The sequence below is a fragment of the Lineus longissimus genome, chromosome 2 (assembly GCF_910592395.1).
Source record: "Lineus longissimus chromosome 2, tnLinLong1.2, whole genome shotgun sequence".
NCBI lineage: Eukaryota > Metazoa > Nemertea > Pilidiophora > Heteronemertea > Lineidae > Lineus > Lineus longissimus.
This window is the reverse complement of record NC_088309.1, coordinates 28105758-28128476: the sequence shown is the minus strand read 5'-3', so window position 1 is coordinate 28128476 and position 22719 is coordinate 28105758. Positions and strand designations below refer to the sequence as shown.

Genomic DNA, 22719 nt, shown 5'->3' with positions numbered 1-22719 from the left:
ACGTAGACAATTTAAGTTTAGTGAGCCACCGTTGCTTTGATGCTATCTCGATGACGAGCAGCGGCGACAGACACGATGTGAGGATCAAGATGAAAGTCGATTAGCTTTGGTCACTGAGCCGTCTGCCTATTGATTTCGAACTTCGATTCTATGCTCCACCAATGCGTGGCGACTGCTCTAAATGTCTTCTGGCTCTTCATGTCTCTTCATTACCAGCTGCGTTACTTTGTGATCTAAAGCTGGCCACGGGTGATAAGACTGGCTTCAAAGGCATAAAACCAATCAGTTTGCCTCACTGGATGAGCACTGCGGCGCGCTGGTGATTTCCACAAGAAAGCCAGTACTCTAGAGAATTTCTAATGATGTTTAGATGCCACGAGCTATCTGGCTGGCTGTCCTTCACGAAAAATGACAATTCCATCTCAAAATTCTGCAGCAGCAGCCAAAACTGCCAAACTAGAAAAACCGGCCACGACATCAAATGAATTCTTCGATTGCGAAGCTATTAGAAAATCGTATTAGCCCAACCAATTTAGTGTTGTCAGAGGAAATCTCCGACGTTTTTGCGGCTTAGTCCTTGAGATCTCGTGTTCAAGAGATAATCGAATTGTGATGCTGATGGAGTTACCAATGGATCAATAGTCGACATGGAATTGAGGAACTCCCTCAACTAGAATATACCAGCACCGGGGAAGCAAGTTCGTGGTCGTGCTGCTTACATTAACACAGGTTCAACAAGGATTTATGGGCATGATTAGCAGGAAACTGTAAGATCTCGGTGGGTGTTTGGATTTCTAGAGTTTGCGCAGACGACAGCACCTGCTGGATTGTTGACACTAACATCGTCAATCCGTGCTGTACTTGCAAAATGAACTAAAACCTGTTCTACTCCCGCCAGTACTGTCTCAAGTGCCAATAGTTCAAGGAGATTGAGAGAAAGGATCGATCAGCGCGCAGACGACAGTGCCAGCAACTGCTGGATCGAAGCAGACGACTCAACCATCAACACCCGCTGGATTGAATTGGTTTTAATGGACTGCCGTCCTGCGGAAGCTGTACTTCTATTTACAGATTCCTTATTAACGGACCAAGAATCGATGGCAGAATGTTGCCGGCGATTTCAAAACATCTCTGAGCAAACACTTCGTGGATACCTGACAATCTGATCATGCTGCGCTCCCGGCTATTGTTTATACAAATGTTACCATCCATTTGATCGGGAATAAATTGATGGTAGGAATGTTACCGATGATTTCGAGAAAAGACTAAAGCAACATAGCGGGCATATTTCCCTCGATGGAGTAAGATACTGGTGTATCATTTCAGACACCAGGTAAATCGGATACTGGTCAGTACTCGACACAGAAATAGAAAGAAGTTGGTTTTCCATGATTCATAGAGGATGGTACCGCTGCTGGATAGACTTTGGCGACTGGTCAGGAGTGTCGCGCTACTGCAAATCACTTATGTCATAGTTTCAGGTAAGTAACTTTAGTTTCTTTGATAGCAGGTATGTACTTCACATTGATATCACTTTTAGAACAAGGCACCTGTAATAGGAGTCATCCATCGAAAATGTTAATGCATTCTAGAGAATGGACAAAGCGAACACTGACGCTTTAGTGGAAAATGCTTCAATACTTAACACTGAAAGACTATTTATCTCTTGGCATCTCTCTTGCGAACCCACTCAGGCTTTTACCCTCCACCACCAAAATTACATGTGTATAATGGTAACTGTTCATCAAATCACCGATAAGGATTTAGGTAATCCAGCTGAGACCGGACTGAATAAACTGGCCATGGTTTGCTAAGGCCACTCCCAATTATCGTCTGTCCAGCGGTGATGTCGTACGGGTCGTAAACAGGATGTTGCAGCCATCCTTTTAACCCGTAATCGGCAAAGAAGGCAGCTACAGAGCTTTATTTGCCAATTACGGTTTAAGTGAGAGGAACTGCCTTCCGTCTTTCTTTCACCTCGTTGTCCGCCTCATTCTATAAGATAAAAACGCCGCAGAACACAATCACACTGCCGATATCAAATCGATAATGTTATAATTTTCCTTTCGTTGTGTTGACTGGTTTCGCCAATCAGACAGATGTTTGTGAGTTTTCTTGCAATAATAGCAGGATATACTGGCAATCAAGGTAAACCTAGTTGTAGCACATAACGCCTATCATAAGGCCTGGTGGCGATTCTTTCTTGTTCTGCAACCTAGAGGGATCGTCGTTATCTCGCCCGCGTCCGAGGACACAGGCGCTTCTGGCATCAAACTCGAATTGAAATCGATAATCGATTTGAAACAATGATAAAAACTCATTGTTTCGTCTAATACAACCTTCCTAGATATGATTGTGGGCAAACATTCACAGGTCTATCGATTACTTATCAGAAAACTAATTTTCCAGACGAGTGAAGCGGAGATGTAAATGAAATGAGGTGTGTGGTGACACCTTCAGCACTTCTTTGAGAGAAAACGAAGAAAAGACAACATTAATAAACCGCTCGCAGACTCTGCATATGAAAGAAAGCCAAAAAGCACTTCACCATGTTCCCGGGAGATGCTTGCTGGAGACATCTGTATAAATATGAAGTGCATATTCTCACCACGTCCCTATTCCTTGACGTTGTCGGGAACCCAAACAGATGCCCGACAACACGCCGACAAAATCTAAAATGTACAAACACGCTCTGTCTTAATCTATACGTTTGGCATACAAGTCGGGATTTCTTCGTTTCCTGCATCTAAAGATTGGTATTTCTCTCTCGGCATTTGATTACCAATTAGTTCACTTATCAGTGGGCATTGGTCCAGCTTCCAGAATGGAATTAAAGTACGTGCCACTATTGTTGATTTCTTGATACTCCTTCGCATCATAAAGATATCATCCTTGAGGCCATGCTGTCGAGTTCTTGGCAATGTAATAAATCTTCCTTGTCGGAGATTTGAGATATGAATTTTCTTACCCTGGAGGCAACATATTGGCTGATTATACAGCATGTAATGATATGTAGATGAGATTCTTACTCAAGCTAATCTCATCTCGTCAGTATCGTACTTCTTTTGATCAAAAACATGAAGAATGCTCTTATCCATGATCAGTGAATCCTAACATATGCTATGCTATACAGGCAAATAAGTTGAAATCGACGATCACTGATGGTTAGAAAAAGGGGTCTGCTTTCTTTCCTGTTTCACGTAATGAATGAATGAGCAAGTGACGAAGACCACTGCTGACAAGACAGCGATGTTTGCCCCCACCTGACAATTGAGATCAAAAAGAGGAGTTGACAAGCGGATCTGATCAGCTTAAGGGAAATTCTGATGAAAGAAACCCTCATTTTTGACCCGCGTGCAAGGAATATTGTTCATATACATGTACAATTCATATTCCTATAAAGACACGAACGGTCAGAGTTTGATGATTTTGCTATATATCTTATCAAATTTTCTACTCGATAAGAGTCCAATAAAATATAATTTCGGTTGCCTTGGTGACAGTAATTTTCATAGAATTGATTCATAGTCATCAATACGGGCAGATGATGTGGTGTTCATGAAGCCATTAGAGAAGGTAAGGTAAGGAAATGGAAGAACTCCATGCAGCACCAATACAACATGATTCTCGTCTAAAGTGTCTTCGGCTTCAGTTGGAACGACTCTGTGGCACCAGTGTCGCAGAACGGACTCATCAGTGTCACACCTTGGCGTCCTGTCCCCAGCAAGACCACTGTATTCGTTGTTACACCAATGCTACTTCAGGCCTGTGAAATTGACGCAGATCTTGTACAATACTTCGCCTAGTTTAAAGTTGCAGGGAACCTCCTTCTTTTCTCTCCGAACATGGCTGCGCAGTCTCAGTGTGATTCCTGGTGATCTGCATGATGTCCTGTCTACGATGATTCCTCTTTCAATGGACGATGTCACTAGCCCTACACTTGGCAAGTCAATATCGCCGCAAACCAAATGGTACAGTTTGCCGCCAATTATTGGCCAATTTAGATGCTGTTCGCCGAAAACAACCATCTTATTCGATACGCCGCCTAGAACATTAGAAATAGACTAGCGATTTTGCTTTCGGCGATAACCAACATTAAACTATAATCTCACCCGAACCATGAGCTAACTATCAACCAAGCTCAGATAACGAAATGGACATTTCACTGATTTTGAACATGATACCGATTCGGACTAAAGACGCCCAGTTGTCAAAGCTTATTAAAGAAACGAGAAATATAAAGCCGCCCTTCTTGTCACGTTCCTGTATTCTTGTCAAAAGTGCCAGGGCTCTCAGCTTAACGACGAGCGACCAACACTTTGAAGCAAATGGAATCCTCAAGGATGAAGTCAAGTTGAGATGTCTTCTATCAGTGATGAATGAGCAGCATGCTATTGAAATGAACCGCATGTCTTCAATCACGATTGATATTGATACAAAAATTCATTAGAGACTACATGCGATTTGCTTTGCTGATAAAAACGACTTGATTAAAACTTGGACAGTAATCTCCTCTTAGATGTTAGTAGTATAAAGAGAACGAGACACGAATAACTTATGAGACAAACGACTTTCAGATACTCTTATTGCAGGCAATGGCCATCCCGATTGCCTCATATAAACTACAAAATGTACTTAGTCAATTGACCACTTCCTATGAGCCGCCATGCTTGTAAAGCTTTTCACAAAACCTATCGAATGAAGAGCATACATACACAATCACTATAACTGAAGATAACCTGAGCCACGCTTGCGACCATTTCTTTCATTTATCACGGCCACAAATGCAACCTGCCATAACGTTATAGCTTTTTTTCAAGTGATGGCTTTGTGTTGGAATCCACTAAAGCAGCACCTGGCGTTTGATGATGCTTAATGACACACTAATGGATTTGATAACAGGGTAGATATCAAACAGCCAGTTCCTGTGGCTTTGAGGTAAACCACTTATTTGCAAAGGCAAGACTGGGTGCACCAGTCTATCAGGCAATGCTGGGGATGCTGGCGGCGCGCGTGACTGAATTAACAGATCGGATCTCTGCTGCTTTGGGTTTGCATGTCCAATCGCGACTATGGCATTTGGATGGCATGTCCCGTCCTTCTTGTGGCGTTCATTTATTCATGTCAAAAGCACCAGTAGTCAGTGGCGTGCAACCTTGCCTGAGACTCTTACTTGACATCAACACCAGCACACAGTCTGACGATCGCTTGGACGAACACAACATTTCTCTTCACCGGTAACATACGGTGAGAGTTTCTCTATATCAACCACAAAGGCGATATAATGGGAATACTATCTCACTGCGATTTGACAACATGGATAAGCCTTGTCATACAACATGTAAAATGTACAAGGACGTTGTTATCCTGCAAGGCGCCATGTCGGCGTCCATCAAGGATAACTGGTCTGATTCTCTGTTTCTATCCTTAACTCAACTGGTGAAGCAGTCGACCGGCGATACAAAGATATGTAGTTCAAATCCCAGTCAAGGCAGCTTGATGTTTCTGTACTTATTTCGTTCTTTCCTTGCTATGAGCCTGCATTAGCAACCTGTATTTAACAGTTAGTAACGCTCACTCGAAGCCAGGTAAATGCGCCAAGCTTGCTGTTTCAATGTTGCTGCTCGAAGCATTAGTGTGTTAAGATGCTCTAATGGAGAATGGCTGGTCTAATCAAACCCCTGAAGATGACAGCCGGCCCTAAAAGCTTTCTGGTGAGCAGAGGGCTATTATTGATACGGAATGGTCGTTAGCATAGTTTCATCGAAGGGAAGCAGCAGTAAATGACAGAGGTCAAGCAATTAATGACAAATTAATTCAAGAGTTAACTGTTAAAATCTGCTAAGTACCTTGGAACAATGGACAGTGCATCGAAACTATACCCATTTTATGAGAATTGGTTTCACGCCAAGGAATAGTCCTGTTGTGTACATTAATGCAATGTTTCTTCAAAATCATTCTGCTAAAGCTGACGGGTCAACTATACATTCCCGAGTATGGCCAAAGCCCAGCAATTGGCACTGTTCGTGATGTGGATCATCTTCTGCAGGAAACTGGAAACTTATACTCGAAGAATAGCAAACGGCAGCCTATATTTGATCAGTCAGCTTTAAAGAACAAGGTATTGCCATCGTGTGTACATGAATTGATCACGGCAGGGCTTCTGCGCGCTCATTAACTGCTAGTTTCTTATCCAATTCATCACTTGGTTCAAACATTGATGGTCACAACACTGATGCTGATCTGTAGATGCCAGTGGCGCATTTCTCTCTCATGAGCCACCGTCTTTTGGCAAAACAACTGGCTACAGCTTGTACCTATTGAATCGATCCCGCCTAATGTCACCCCTAGCATTGTCACTTCTAATGATAGACGAGGACAAGGATCTCGGGAGGCTTGCGGGTGACATCGCACTCTTCAATCAGAGTCACAGCAAGTCTACTTGAGACTTTAGTGTCTTCATCTTCACACAACAAGGGTCAAGTACCCTGGCAATTCCGGGGATAGTGTGGTAGATGATCTCTTAACACCGAGTTCAACTTGAATGGCAATACAGGGAGTTAATCCCATAACGGAGCACTCAAGCCATGCCATAGCAATGTCCCGATGGCGTCTCGGTGTGTCTCAATACATTACTTATTCATAATGGTATAAGATGATGGTATAAGAGGGCCGGCGAATCTAGGAACTGGAAGAAGAGGGAGCGTACACTGCATTTCTCATCAAAATTCCTGGACAGGTGTGTTCCAAAATTTCATCAGTGGTCAATTTAATAAAGGTGACATCAATTAGGAGCCGTGCGTCTGGTGTACCCGCTTCGATCCGCGCCTGATAAACTTACATGAATGAATAATAACAAGAAAATATTTTTTAAAAACACGAAAAAAATAGATCGCCGGGGTTCGACCCCATGACCATCCAATCCACAGTGCAACCGTCTAACCGCCGCGGCCATCGAGGCTTTGATGTCAGACTGAGATTTTCGTTGTTCAAGTCGTCGCCATATTGAAAAAGCGCCATGATTGCGACGAGGTCACGCTGGCGGAAGATTAAGTCGGTGCAAATAGTTCCGAGCTAATCGTTTAATTCAATATTGCGACAGATTTTTCTTGATATATCGTATTTATATAGCTCGGTGATATAAAAGATAATGTTCGTAGTTGATTTTAATGTTTGAATGGCTTTCTCAAAAATGTTTTAGAGGCGAGGTCAACGGGGTCAAAAGAAATAGTCAGATTTTGGCGCCGATGATGTCGGCAATGGCGAATTTGAATTAAGATCGGAGTCGATTCTTTTGGAGTCAGAAGTAAGCATGCACACGGCGATCGTATCTAAATAGCTCCGTGCACGTGATTTGAAGGGACAGTTTGAGTGTGGGATTCAGTTGACCAGGAAGATGATTTGTACATTTTGTATATTGAAAAGCAGACGACGTTTAAGACTCGAGTCACGGCGAACCTCCCTTATAAGAATTCTCCAGCTTCCTTTGCGCAGTAATCAAGCCTCCCAGGCTGCGTCTGCCGCTACATCATCAGAATGAAACACGCCACCGGATCTTTCGATATTCTGTTTGCGGTGTGTACCTTCAACAAAAACCATACCGTCTGATCTGATGATTCAATTCTAGATGATGTGATGCCATCAGAGGCAATTCCTTGTTTTATTAGTCAGTCTCTGCTCCTATTGTTTTGTTTAACTGTTCGTTACCTGTCATCTAGTTCTATAGACAGATGCAATGGCCTTCTTCATGAACGACCTTTAGTGACAAGGACAGCTTTGAACTTTATAATGACATATCAGGTGCGCAGGTCTGCCTCTTCATGGTCTCACGTATCGGGATACGAGGTGAGCACGACCCCTCCACCGGTCTTATAATCCCATTATGGTCATGATATCAATTGCTCCAGTAATCACCGACCCTTAGATCCAAAGCAATGGCCGAGGTAATGGAGTCGCCTAATGGAAAACTGTCCCTCTCCGGTAAGGTCTGAGCAAACGATGGCTAAGGTCATCGCTGACTTATCGTTATAAAATCGAGGATTCGCCAATGCAATTTTCTGTCATCATCGATTTGCCTTGATTATACGTTCTGAGCTGAAGTCTACTTCCTGAGAGGCTTGTAACCGCCAGGAGAACGATACTCATCAGTAAACACACGTAATCAATAACCAAGAAGGAATTGTACCAAGTGGCTGTCGCTATCAAGCTTTCAAGCAAAATGTTGCGCTTTTCATTCTTCGTTAATTTGCGTCCCCGCCTCTCTTGTCCACTACATCTGTCGTGTCATTTTGCGAAACCCGCAGTCTGCTTGTCTACGATCGTTGCATTTGACTGCCGGCATAGATGTACTCAACCACTCTATCTTGGCCATCATTTAGTTCATGTAGACGCTGGTCGAATATTGATTAGGACTGAAATCATTGCGGCTCATTGATTAGCAATCAGGATTCATTCATTTCATTACGCACAGTCAATTTGACCCAAGATCGAGTACATCATGAGACGACGGTTTGTGTTCTGGGCCCAGTAATATACATGTGTGAAGGTCACAGACTTGGCTTAATCTTATCTTGCAACTGCTTGGGTTGGTAAAAACACGGAAGTGGTAAAAAAAGCAGTTGGATGACATCTCAATGTTTAGTGTGAGGTGTTTTAGACCAGAATTTGATCACTCACTGTCGGTATTTGTTGCCTCACCAAACGTCGCTCTGGTAGAGCTGCCATTTTACACAAAACAACGGCGAGACTCCTTGGTTTTGACTTACAGATTGCTCCACCCACGCGGTGCTGGGTGAGGCAACCAATACCTCCAGTTTGGTATCAATTCCTGAAGCTTGATTTGAACAACCAGGCTCTATACTACATGTATACTCGTGGTATCAGGTATTTTGATTTGACCGTTATCAGGTTCTTGAACTGTTGCTGGTGAAAACCTTATTTCCGATGACTCAGAGATCAATAAAACACAACATCTCTGGCGCTCTCCCGTCTCATTGTCTTCCGTTGATTACAACAGGAACGCAGCCTCCTGCGGTAGATGTCATAGATGTGGAAGATCTTAATATTCATGGAAAATCCATCGCGTTTCATTACCGTCGCCTTGGTTACAGAATTGTATTTTAAAAGAATCCTTGATTGGATTTTAGAATTGCGGTTTGGGTTTTTAACTCGTTGAATGGCCTGTTCTACGCCGCTCATGACCACAGATCTATAGCACATCCTACACGTCCGTGTTTGTACCAAGCGGCGAATGATTACTGAACATATGTCGCCCGCCTCAAATACAGCTCAAGCTCTGTGGGAGAATATACTCTGGAGAGTGCAGAGCGAAGGCTGAAGATGATGAAGAAGAAGCTACAACTCAACTCTAAGCAACCATCTCAGTACACATAACCAATCGTCTTTCTTGATTCTTCACGACTTTATCACAATGTCATTCCAGATTCTGTGCTGACCGACCAGATGAATCCCGAGAAGCGGTTGTTCTGGGACCTGATGGAGACATATGACCGCAACTCGCGACCTGTCCTCAACGCCAACACCAGTGTCAAGGTCAACTTCGCCGTGGCCTTGAACCAAATCATGGACCTGGTAGGTCATGTACAGTCACTATCATATTATTGCCCGTTGGGCATTTTAGTCGATCTCGATAATGGCATGATCCATGGGTGACAGTTTTAAAGTAGCCCATTCCACGATAGTCAAACGAATTCAGTTTATTCTTCTGAAAAGATATATTGTCGTGTTGAATTCATACTCTCTGTTACTATTTCAGGATGAGAAGAATCAGATACTCACAACAAGTCTATGGGTGTATCAGGTGAGTTAGGATTCCAAGCGATCACACACGCTTACCGACGAAAAGGTGTCAACATGCGTTACTCGTCGAAACCATTTTCACCAGCTTCAATCAAACACGGATGGGGGTTACCGACCACTATTTTCTTAAATACTAAAGCGCTGGGTGTTTTTATCTTGATGACTTGGTGTTTGGGACTTTTGTCAACTCCCTCTACGACTAAGGATGGAAATGTCCAATCTCATCTGAAACGTCGACAACCTCGTGTACCATTTCCACGACTGTTTGGACAGAACGTTTCTTTTTCAGGATTGGAAGGATTATAATCTAAACTGGGATCCACGAGATTATGAAGGCATCAACAAGACTGTAATACCTGCCACGGATCTGTGGCTGCCTGACGTCTATATCTTCAATAAGTAAGTGGCGAATCGGAATCACGAAAAACGTTTCGTTGACCGAACGCCATCTGCCGTATTGGCTTGCAAAGCAACCGTTAATTGGCAAAGTGGCGTTGGAGAGTACAAAAGGTTGGTACACGAATGTTTATTATCGATGTTTATTCTTTATTCCAGCGCTGACGAGGGAATGACTGGTTTCGTCAACGTCAACGGAAGTAAAGCACTGGTCAGCTCAAACGGCAAGATAAGATGGACGGTACCGATGATCATCAAGAGCGCATGCGTGGTTCGCGTTCTCTACTTCCCCTTTGACTACCAACTCTGCCAAATAAAGTTCGGCTCATGGATTTATGACGGCTACCAGTTAGATCTTACGAAAAGGACAAAACAGGTTGACTTAAAAAAGTACGTTGAGAACAGCGAGTTTGACCTTTTGATAGTCCAGGTCAATCGCGTGACCTTGAACTTTGATTGCTGCCCGGAACCGTATCACCAGCTTCACTTGAAAATCAAGATCCGGCGGAAGGCGCTGTATTACACGTATACTGTGATTGCTCCCAGCATCCTGCTGTGTATCCTGACCATGTCCAGCTTCCTACTCCCCTGTGATTGTGGGGAAAAGATCGCCATTGGGATGACAGTCTTCCTGGCCATTTATTTCCTTCAGATGCTCATTGCTGACAACATCCCAGAATCCAATGCGACACCACTCGTAGGTAGGTGACATAATGGCTGGTATTGGTGGTTATTTTTGGGTAAAGGATACCATTGCCCAATCACACTCTTTGTCACATCCACCTCTGGAGATAACACTCCCAGACGTGTGAATGGGGATGTCTACGTTCGCCAGAGGTAGAGAAGTCCAGAGGCAGTGCTGCCATACCGGGGATGTCAAGTTTGATATCTTAATCTAAATCATCTTAAATGATAATTATCATACTTTACATATCACGACATTGATTGTTTCCATTGCCTCTTGTCCTAGGTATCTTCCTGACCATGGTAATGACCATGAACTCTGTGTCTCTCATCATGGCCACATGTATCATGAACCTTAAGAAACGAGGCGAGAGAAAACGACCTCCACAGGTCCCGCGAAAGGTTCTTGACATTTGCAAAAAGGTCCTCGGGAAGATCACGTGCACCAAATTCCAGCGTCCTGATAGGTGCTTGCCGACAGTCATGATTACAAGACCGGAAGAGGAGGATGATGATAGGACGAGTGTGAATAGTACTTTACCAGACGACCAATATGAGAGACTGTCCGCGACCTTGGATGACAGGCTCTCAACAATGAACACAGAAGCAGGCAGCCGGTTATCCCGTGTTGGTCTCCTTGGTGATCAAGAGGATCCCGAGGATTCCGAGGCGAGATTCCGCGAGAATTTAAAAAAAAAGGCGCTGGAGATCCGGCGCCAAATAAAATATGAATGGTCTTATGTGGCAGAGGTCATAGATAGCTTCCTTTTTATTGTTTATATGTTTGTTTCCGTGGTAACCATAGTGGTTGTTTTGATCGTGATGCCTCATATTCATGAGAGGGCGAATATGGAGTCGGAGGATCAGATACCAGGAGCTCATGTCACCGAGGATTGATAAAAACAGTCTCTACAACAAAAGCTGTATCAGCCATCATCAATAACACCGCGCCTCCTCCCCTCAAAACAAATGTAACTAGGTTTGTTGCTACAAAAAGATTCTTGCAGAGGCAGCGAGGTGTATCGAAGCTTACAAAGCTTAATACATGTACTTACAATGTATCTTGGAAAAAAGTTGTTCGTTCCACAGAAAAAAAAGACGTTGGTAATAAAAGTAAGAAATATAAGGTGCTTTCATTGATTTGTTCTTGCAAGCCTGGGGTAAAAGGTTGTTGTTAGTCCTGACGAGGTTTTTCATGTTTAAAGGTGATGGCCACACCACCATGACACCTAGACATCGCAACGATGCCAAAAGCAGTGTCAGTGAACGAGTATGGAAATCTGAACAGTGAAGCACACCATGTCCCGGACCTTGTCCAGCCGTAGCGTTTGTGATCACCAAGTTCGACCGTCTGTTTCGTCGAGCGGTATGCACCCCGCCCCCGTGCAATCTCTCCTCTGTGAATTGTTCTGAAAATGGTTTATCCGCCAGAAACAGACTTGGTGGGAAATATTTCGGATTCCTGGATTCTGCTTTGTTGGTACAAAGAAGTCGTCACTGCAAGGCGCGACTGTTTCTTTGTTTCGTCGAATCCAATGACCTTCTCCGATCACTTATTTCCGTCAACATGTGTATTCTTATAGTTTATGAATACACACCTACATGCATTCCTTCAGTCGATAGGCCCTATTCTGGTCAGCTAAATAAAGTGGTAGGCGAAGGGTTTGTGCATTGGTTCATTTCTAGTGTCTTCTATGCCACTCTTCATTCGTAAGCTGGTCAAAGCGCCGGCCAGGAAGATCACTTCGTAAAAGGTAAATTGAGCCCAAATTCGTCCGTATTTTTAATCAAACAGTTTTAATAATCTGATCTGTGTTGGTCACCATCAGGTCAACGTGACCAGTGATGGAGGAGCCGAAATGACTCTACAGCTAACAAGACATTTTTCAACTTTGTTGGCAGATCCATGGCCAGTCCAATCCGGAGCGGCAGTTCAAATTACTCAGCGACGTACGAACTTTTTATCCAATGGTGTTTACTATTTGTTACAGCTCCGCAGTTAATATTTAGAAGCCAATCACGAAACAGCAATCAAGATGGACAGGAAGCAGCTTTACAAACCTGACAACACGGAAGTCAAACAGAGGCTAGAAGCTCATCTGACGAAAGCTGTTTGCGGCCTGGGGTTATTCCTGTGTGGATTCATTAGCTTTTCGTTAGGATTGACCAAACTGTTGTTGCAGTTGGACGAGTGGGCATTCGTAGGAGTGGGAATCTGGTGCGGACTCTATCACCTCGTCAGTGGACTAGTCATCTTCACTACGTGGAAAAGCATGAAGAAACCCATCGTGATTCTACGAACAGTGTTAACTGTCTTCGCAATCTTGTTTGGTCTGATAAGCTTTTGTTTCTCAGTCTTTGTGTTCGGCAAGCAGATCATCCACATGGAGCAGGGACCAGATTCCCATGTCATCTCTTTGAACATCAAGATGTCACTGGCCATGTGGTCCATTCAACTTGTTATCGCAGCCATTGTGCTTATTCTTAGCACCCGAGCTCTCATAACCAAGACAATATTTGATGGATTGAGAGGTGTGAAGGCGGTGAGCGATATCCCGATGGGAGAGGCCGCTCCGGGAAATGAAGCCCGAGTACAGACACGTGAAGCTGGGTGCGGCGTGAGAGGAGAAACGGACATGGTCACGGCTTACATATGAATACTGTTATAGGACCATGTGTGATTGAACTACAACCGCTGTAACTTCAAAAAGCATGTGTACATATCCGTCTATGGAGGACGATATCAGATCTTACAAGCACACACTTGCCTTATGTACGTGCTAATGGCCATTGAACTGAACACAGAAATGAAAAGATATACAACAGATTTAAAGGGAGAGTGATTATTTTATTAATAACAGGTTTAACATAAGTATATAATACCCAGGAAAATCAATAGATCCCAGATCCACGAATAGGCTTGGCCTATCCACTGACCGAGTACCTGGATAATAGGGACATCAGGTATAAGCACATTGTCCCTAATCACGGTCATTTTGCGGATCATCTTACAATGCGTATTCTGTCACGTGACTCACCTATTTGATTGGTAGCATTGTATCCAGGTCAGCACTGCATTAGGGTTGAATTACCACACAAACTTTTCAAATTTTGATTCAGCAAAATCGAGAACAGACTGAATATTTGCGCGTTGTCCCATACTTGGTCTGATCTTATCGACACGATTCGTATTATTCTTGTCTAAAAATAATGTAGGGTTCGAATTTGAATGGGACCAGAGATGGCTTGTGTAAGTTTCACCGGGTATAATTCTGGGAATAAATCTACTTTTCCAAAGTTTTATGCAAGGTACATGTATCAACTTGTCATCATTGCCACGCTTTCTACACACACTTTTGATAGAATCCAACGCATATGGGGCAAAATTAGGCATGAACTGCGCAGGCGGAGCCAGGTAAACAGTGTCCTGAATATTACGACTTCCGTTCATCCAAGCATCATACTTTAGGAGAACTTTATTTATATGCTCCTGTCCGGTCATGTTTGCGACCTCGTACTCTGGATTGATAGAGTAACTGTGCTCCAAGCTCTGCAGAAGCAGTTTGAAAAACGGATGCAACGGCCTCGCCGCCATTAACGCGTTACTTGGCATGCGCCGACGCCTCCAAATGATGGTTGAGTGTAATTCCGGTTCCTGTGCAATAAAGCTGAAATGGAGTCGCGTCAGTTGGTCCAATGGAATGATACTCTCGAGATCAAGATCAGCAAACACTCCTCCGAAAACAAAAAGGATCATATACTTCATCACGTCAACTCTCTGGATGCTCTTCACGTATCTCCTGTACAGTGGGTACAAGGTTGGAAACATGACTTTAGCGAGTCGATCTCCATCCTCGTCCGTCCAGAACCAGTACTGCCATTTTCTATGGTTCACCAGCCACTTTTCGACTAAAGGTACAAATCTGTTCGGAACGCTATGAGTTGCCCAAGTCTGGTGAATGATGTGGGGAATCTTCTCTGACGTGTCATTCTCAAGTATCCTGTGATATACGTGAAGATCAAAATTATGGTAAACCAGCAGTTGCGGCCATGTTCTGAACTTGTTATTGGCAGTGGGTTCAATTTCGAGATACTGATTTAGCGTCCGTAATGTCACTGATGGATTTGATCTATCAAAAGCCTTTTTCTTTTCCACCTTCATGGCCGTGGGTTGTAGGTAGATCATTAGGAAGCCCATGTACACTAACGTACTCACAACGAGTATCTTTTTCAGTAAGGTGTTCTTGAAGACTGAAGCTATGGCAGCCAGGTTGACCATTTTGGATGGAGTGGGTCACAGGAAATAGCTGAAGGGGAAAGAAGAGGAATATTTGTTATTCATGCTGGTTGATAGAGATGCCGGCATTTGGTTGTACATTTGCCAGACTCTTGTCAGGCCTACCACAATGACCAAGGACTCAATCTTATGATGATAACTTGGCACTCTGTTTAAATCAAACTTACCAGAAACTCGTCCGTAGTAGAAGTTCGAATGTCGCTCCTTCCTTTCTTGGCTTTCCCTCTGTCATTGGAGTCGATATTCTCTCAGGTGAGCCAACGTCATAACCGACCACCTTCCCAGCAGTGAACATAATATTGTCTTTTGGACTAAGGCCTATACCAGTAGTGAGGCCTATATGCAGTGGGCGATCGTGTTTCTTTGAACATTTTGTGTTGTTACTAATAACTTTTACTTTCTATAAACCCTTAACCAACTTAGTTGCATAACAATATTTATCTCAAGTTTAAATAGAAAACAACATAACGGTGTTGGCGTTGTAAAACCACTGCGAAATGAGTAAACACCAGACATGCCAGAGTGGTAAATTGGCCTACCGTCGGATTAAAATCGTATTAAAGAGTTGAAATACGGGGCGGTAAACACGCCAGTTTGTCACCGCCCTGACAGAGTCAGAGCGCGTGGTGGATTGGTATGTGTGGTGTATTGTAGGTTGTCGCTGCATGGGCCTGCCACAGCGCACAAATTACGGCTTCAGGGTAGGTTTCCAATGTTGGTGTTAAGAAGGGAAACCCCCAACACCCAACACTAAAACCAACTTTGAAATCAACCAATGATGGCGTCCCGGTTTCCGGACAATGTGAAGTAGGAGTCCTCCTTGGCAATATTTGATTCAGTATCCACTGCTGATATCCACTTGTAAAAGACTGGGTCCAATTTTATCACCAGTTTAGAGGTAGTTTTTGTATGAAATCCCAGGCAGTGAACGTTTTGGAGACACTTGACAGCGCATGCTACTCTCATATCAGTTATGCTTTCAATCAAGTTCCCGGTAAACCCCTGGCGCAGTTCGAAACTTCCATGCATCCATCCCCCTGGAAAAAAGAAGAGTAGTCCTTTTGGCTGTTTCTTCTCGTTGTTGAGTGATGGTGAACATCAAAAAGTGTTACAAGCATGGAGTCAAAAGATCGTGAGGCCCATTCTCAACATCCTTTTGAAAAATAAAGAAAAAGTTGGATCTGTATAAGATAGTTCCTCATTGAACAACTTGATACACGTCATGTGGTGTGAAAGAATTGCGTAGACTTGATAATGTTGATTATAGAATGTCTCACATTGATTACATGAGATCATTTCTTGGGCTCAGCGAGGTGTCCTCCATCAAGAAGCAAACCTTACCGTTGTCATCAGAAGTCATGATGAACCGGACCGACGTATCAGCTTCATCACCAATGCGACAGCCTGGAGAAGGGCACACCATACTGTAGGTCAGACCAAGCGTCACGTCTAAAAGAACCGCCTGGAAAGAGAATGGCAGTCGTGAGCACGAAGGGTGTATCAAATATGTGGGTTAAACTTCAAACGGGCTAAACTTCTCGAAGATCCGACGTTCATCTACGCCAGACGCGAGCATATCCAAAGAAACGACGTCAATCTGACGGCGTACCCAATCTCTCCACTACTGACCTGAGATTAGTATATACATGTCAAGCCCACCTGGGCTGGCAGATATTTTGAAACCGATCCATGTGACGAAACGGATTCCTAATCTTTACAAGTCACCGGTATAGGGCAAGACCAACTCCAATAACAACGAAATGTCAAACCAAACAATAATGTATTGACAAAAACCATAACTAATTTTTGTCAAACTCACCCGCCACTGGTGCTGCAGAGACCATCAATATCAACGCTCCATACATTGGTAGGGACATCATTATTTCCAGTTTGAAAGCAGTATCTTTCCTCTCCTCAGTTCATCATGTAGATATTTGAGTCGCGAGGTTTCCTATAGAAAGATAAGGTCATCTAGTCTGTTGGGTTCGATGAGTTTCCTCGATCGGATGAACACTTATTACCAAAGCGGTCCCGATCAGGAAAAGGCGTTTCACCATCATCAGGCCACGCAACTTTATCTTTCTACCGGTATTTCCCTACATGTGCATCTGGTATAAATGTAGCACGAGTTACACTTGCATCGTTGCAAACTGTCAATGTCATTTTGAAAACACCTCGGCTCTTCCCCCAAACAAGAATGGGTGGGCTGATTACAAGTAGCTCCAAGGAGGGGACGAAACGTTCATTGTGTGCTTATTCCGTCCTACTGTTTACAAAAATGCGTTGTCAACATCCGAAATGTTATTAATCGTAAATCCGCAATCGGCCAAGAAGAAGCCACCCTGGAGTGATAATGAATTAGCAATATTGAACTGGTCACTCGAGGCTACACTTCTACGAACAGTAATGGAAATTGATAGATGAAGCACAGAATTGAGATAATGGTCAAACGCAAGAATGGATCATCATCTTGCTACCATTTTCGATGAGAAAGTTCTCTACCTACACGTACCACCAAGCCACAGTAGCTTGCTACTTCCAGTTTGACTATTCATGTAGCTAGAATGAAGAACGTGCAATATAATACTTACTTTAAAAACTGAACAACGCATTGTTATATGAAGTGAATGCCTATCAATATTATATCTCGGGATGTGTGTCAATTACTATAAACCTGCCTCTTTTTTCTCAAATTGAGGCTGAACACAATGTATTTTTTAAATAATCCTTAATTAACGCCAACTATGACAATCACCTTGGCATCATGTTAGCAAAAGAAACATTCGGCCGGTAATAACACATGGACAGAATCGATAGAATTTTTCATCACCGTCATATTTGGCTTCATTACCAAGACTTAGACATGTGCATGTATAATCTCATCCTGTGATCAGGCTTCTTTACTCCGATGTCGTGAAATATCGAGAGGTGGAATATATTGAAACAACTGGTGCCAGGATGGTATAACGCTGAAAGTACCTAACTACTGGCAAAGGTCTAAGTCTGGGTAATGAAGCCAAATATGACGATGATGAGAATAATTCTATCGATTCTGTCCCCTAATGATTGTCATAGTTGGCGATGAATAAGTTCGATCAGAACTGTTTGGCCTATTTCCTGTTTCGCCTATTCCTGTTTCGCCTACTTTCCAGTACCCCTACAATAAATCGACTCTCCCACTGGGAACCTTAGGGATGCATGTCCATTTTATGGGGAAAATGTGAGGGGACAATTGGATGATATTAACGATGTGATGACAATTTGACTAATCAAATGCCATCAACTTTGTTAACAAACCATGGCATGACCGTTTTGAAAGAGTCACCTTGAAAGCGGGGACAGTTTGTTAAACACCAAATGGCGTGATTGACTGCCACGTAGGTAAATGGTGAGGTGCAAAACCAGAGTGACAACTTTGAACAAACGCATCTGATTGACCATACATGACACCATAGACTGAAATCAGTGCGGTTTCCATGACAATGTTACCTAATTGGCAGGTGTTTCGATCCTAGAACAAGTAGTTTGGCCCCTGCGAGGAGGCAAATGAGCGTCCCCCGAGCAGATCACTCTGCGTTAGTTAGAGATGGAATGTACTAAAAACACCACGGAGTTTTTCTCCCCAGGAGTCTTAAACGTCCTCGGTGCATATATGGCAACAGCAAGTAAGTGATACATGTAGTATTTAACTTTGTGTGTGCAACGATAACCTTCCTCTGGCATCGTACCTGTGTGAATGGAAAGTTTAGCCTCCAGAGAAGTCGTGGCTGGGTCAATAACAGTTTCGTGGTGGCCTCGTGGATGATAAACAGCAAGCTGATGTCACCTCAAATCTTTTCCTCGTCAACTTAGCCATGTCTGATATCGGGATGCTCTGCCCATCTGGGATGATGACCTCTGTCGCCTTATTAATTGTAAATTATTATCATTAACAGTTACATGTTGTAACATTTCGTCCATTTCAGCTATTCTTGGCATAATTGGGAACACGTCAGTTGTGGTCGCATATATTAAAAACAAGAAACTACGTACCACGCCAAACCTCCTTCTCATCAACCTCGCTTTTTCTGATATCAGCTTGCTATGTACCTCTGGGATCTTGAGCTCCGCGGCGTTGTTGATGGTTAGTTATTTTCACCCTTTTATTTAGCGCTGACCCTGCATTGCCCTGCCAGAATGAATGGCGTTAACTTTGCTCATCTTTCACAATAACAATGTACAAGTATACATGTATTACGGTATTATGGGCATTAAATATTAAATTGGGTGACGATGTCACACTCACAACAATTAGCTAATTGGATGTTTGGAGGTAGGAATATTACGGAACCTTGTGACCTCAATCAGTGATTTTACAAAATGAGACTTTCTCAACAAGAAAGAACTCCAATGTCGACGATTCTCATTCCTAAGTAGAATATTAATGGGTGAAGGAGATGATTACACGTAACGTATGTCTATCCCTTACTCTCTCTTTGCAGCACTGCTGGCCATTTGGCCTTACCGTTTGTAAGGTGACCGGCTTCTTCGCCTACACCACCGGCCTCGCCTCAATGAACACCCACTGCTTCATAGCTGCCTCCAGATGCGAGCTTATTGTTCGCAGGTCAAAAAAACTAAGTTGGTGACATTTTTTCATTATTGGCCCATTACAATAGAACAGAGAAAAACCCAATGATGTATAATGATTGATCTTTTGTAATTTGTAAATTGTATTTTTATGATGATGGGCTGATGCAGGATAATGCATAACAGTGAAGGCGTTACGGACTCTGGTCTGTTACAATGGTCTGGTCTGGTTATACTAATAATTTTTATATTAGTGTACTATACCTACCAGTGCCAACCCAGGGATCGGTTTCTCTAAGAGTGTAACATTGTTATTTTAGCGTTCTTGAACCCGATGAAAGTGATTCCTGTGATATGGCTTTTTGCTGTGGTCTGGGCCACATGTCCTCTCCTTGGCTGGAACAGCTACACAATGTCGTCAATCAAGGTGAGCGTAATTAAGAGTCATTATCAATATCCTAATCAACTAATTCTACAACACACTGGTTGCAGCCTAGCCACGAGTGTCTGTTTCTGTCGCAACCATAACCGCTTTGGTTGGTTTAGAATATAGAATCAGTAAAAAGTCAGCCGTTTACAGCTTGAGGACTGTCCTCTGCCATCTTGATTGGTTTTCTATGTATCATTTACAGGTGGATTGTGACATTGCATGGGACGATCCTTCCACCGTCAATATGTCTTATATCGTGTGTATCTTCATCATCAACTTCACCATCCCGTTCCTTGGCATGATATATTGTTATATCCTGATTGGCTGGGAGGTGAGGAAGAGTAACAGGGCCATTCATGGAACAGACGCACCTTCCGCACTAGTGAGACAGGATGATATACGAATAGCAAAGGTAAACCAAAATCTACCCATAAAGTTTCAGGAGAAGCGTTAGAAAGAAATTAAACAAGTTACGGACTTGACGTACAACGCGCACTCTTGGCGGGGCGTTCAACGTGACATGAACACAACTCTGAAAGACCGGTGTGCAAGGGATAGTAGTCCTAGGGCTGATAGTCCGTGTAACAATAGCCCGCATTGCTAAATGTTTTGGTTAGGGTTAGCGGTACAATAGATCATACTGCTTAATTGATCAAATACAATGCTACCGGACTATGACTCCAGGGGGTATATATCCGCTGTCACACCGGCAATAAGCTACCGGCTATATCTGCGAGTGGCACCATTTATGACAAGTGTGTCGCCCCCTCTTTCTCTAAATTGTAAAAATATATCCTGAAGTGTCTCAATCTATTTTATCAATACAACAATATGAGTAAGCATAGATGTAAAATAATTAAGATTCATGTCTCCCTCTACAAGACACAACGGCTACATATCACGAAGGGGGAGTCCGCCACTCAACCCGCCATGTGAATCTTTATTTCAGATGACCGTGCTGCTAGCCATCGCCTACATGATCTGCTGGAGTCCATACGCCATTGTCTCGTTTATAAAGTCCTTTAGCAACCTGAGTATCGACCCCCTCGCAACCCTCTTGCCTGCAGTATTCGCCAAGTCGTCAGCTTCGGTAAATTTCGTCATATACATTCTGACCAATAAGCGTTTCCGAGATGCTCTGTCTCACATGTACGGAATTCGGCAATGTTGCAATCGGCCGGTTTCCGAGGCGATACATGACAGCGGCCCCAACTCATCAACAATATAAACCGCCTAGAATTAAGGAATTGAACCCGAGGCGGAGGACCTTGGTTGAGTTACCAAGACACTCGAGGGTGGAGCTAAAATACAGTCCAAACCCGAGCCGACAGGCGAGGGTTTGGACGAAATTTTAGCTCCACCCGAGAGTGTCTTGGTAACTCAACCAAGGTCCGAAGCCGAGGGTTCAATTTCTATTCTAAAATACCTCAAACTTAAAAAGATAGGCCACGAAATAACTTGAATATGTGCGAATTTGGCAAATTCCATCCATCGCCTGCCCGGAGCGCCGGTAGCGCCGTTGTTTACATTATGTTACGGCAGCCCGTATAGGAAGTCCGGATCGGCTCGCTCAAGTGACGCTAAAATCCGCGCAAATGGGCTATTTGGAGCGTTTTTCTCAGCAAATATGTGTAGTGCTCATTAAAAAACTTAGGGTGGTTGATGCTTCCTTGGCTGATTTGTGTTTGAAGCAGTGTTTTGAGAGCCTCAAACTTCTGAAGTGAGCTGTGTGCATGGTTCCACATTTTAGTGCAACCCGAGGGAACTTTGGTAGAGCATCTTGGTTGCGTGTCCAAAACACTCCACTCTCAGAACGAGGCTTATGCATTTTCCATTTAAAAGTTGACTTTACGGTACCAAGGTATTTTAGAATACAACCTAGTAAGTGTAATCGTTCCCTACCCAGAAGTATTAAGGTAGCAGGAAGGGTTGGGCGTTTGTGGTTTCTGAGTCTGAGGGGGTTGGTGTCTGTTGACTGTGCTTTAAGAGAGACTAGGCATGGCGCCAGTCTCTCTTAAAGCACAGTCAACAGGCATTTGGTCTCAGTATTTGGGTTTTGATTGCCATGACTGTACCCCTGTAAAAGTCAGAGGAGGAGAAGTTTGGAATGATGAAAGCATTGAAGAAGTAGAAATGTTATTATTGAGGAAAGCAAAATTTATTATGAGACTAGAAGGCAGTGTCCTGACTTGATTATTTTGAAAATGGCGGTCTGAACACATTAAAAAGTGGAACATGGCATTTTATCGACTTTGAAGTGTTCCGCAGTTAAAGGGAGACTATAGGCAGCAGCTAGGTAGGCAAGATAAAGTCATACAAATTTGCCAATAGGGGTCAGTCATATCTCTAGGCATGGCGCTAGTCTCTCTTAAAGCACAGTCAACAGGCATTTGGTCTTAGTATTTGGGTAAGTACAGAATCAAGGCAGCTCAGAGAGCAATGATTGAACGATGCTGTGGACAAGTCCAAGGATACTGCATCAGTCACGACCGACTTCTCATCAGAAAGCGTCACCACCAGCATA

At 43.4% G+C, this 22719-nt stretch overlaps 2 protein-coding genes across 2 annotated transcripts; both read left to right on the top strand.

The window, feature by feature from the left end:
* Nucleotides 1-383: 383 nt before the first annotated feature.
* LOC135483911 (neuronal acetylcholine receptor subunit alpha-10-like) lies at nucleotides 384-11938 on the top strand. The gene is made up of 6 exons (XM_064764978.1): nucleotides 384-1481; nucleotides 9443-9591; nucleotides 9776-9820; nucleotides 10109-10218; nucleotides 10375-10916; nucleotides 11186-11938. The coding sequence occupies exons 1-6, from the start codon at nucleotides 1403-1405 to the stop codon at nucleotides 11794-11796; spliced, it is 1536 nt and encodes a 511-aa protein (XP_064621048.1). The 5' UTR covers nucleotides 384-1402; the 3' UTR covers nucleotides 11797-11938.
* Nucleotides 11939-21060: 9122 nt separating this feature from the next.
* On the top strand, nucleotides 21061-22719 carry LOC135483058 (red-sensitive opsin-like; the record flags this gene model as incomplete). Its single annotated transcript, XM_064763567.1, has 3 exons — nucleotides 21061-21400; nucleotides 22057-22076; nucleotides 22669-22719. Coding segments are annotated over exons 1-3 (411 nt in total), but the record flags the coding sequence as incomplete, so codon positions are not given.

Coding starts and splice junctions, on each gene's coding strand:
- LOC135483911 (XM_064764978.1), top strand. CDS start 1,403: ATGGTACCGCTGCTGGATAGACTTTGGCGACTGGTCAGGAGTGTCGCG. Junction 9,821..10,108: donor CAAGTCTATGGGTGTATCAG/GTGAGTTAGGAT, acceptor TTTCTTTTTCAG/GATTGGAAGGATTATAATCT. Junction 10,917..11,185: donor CAATGCGACACCACTCGTAG/GTAGGTGACATA, acceptor CTCTTGTCCTAG/GTATCTTCCTGACCATGGTA.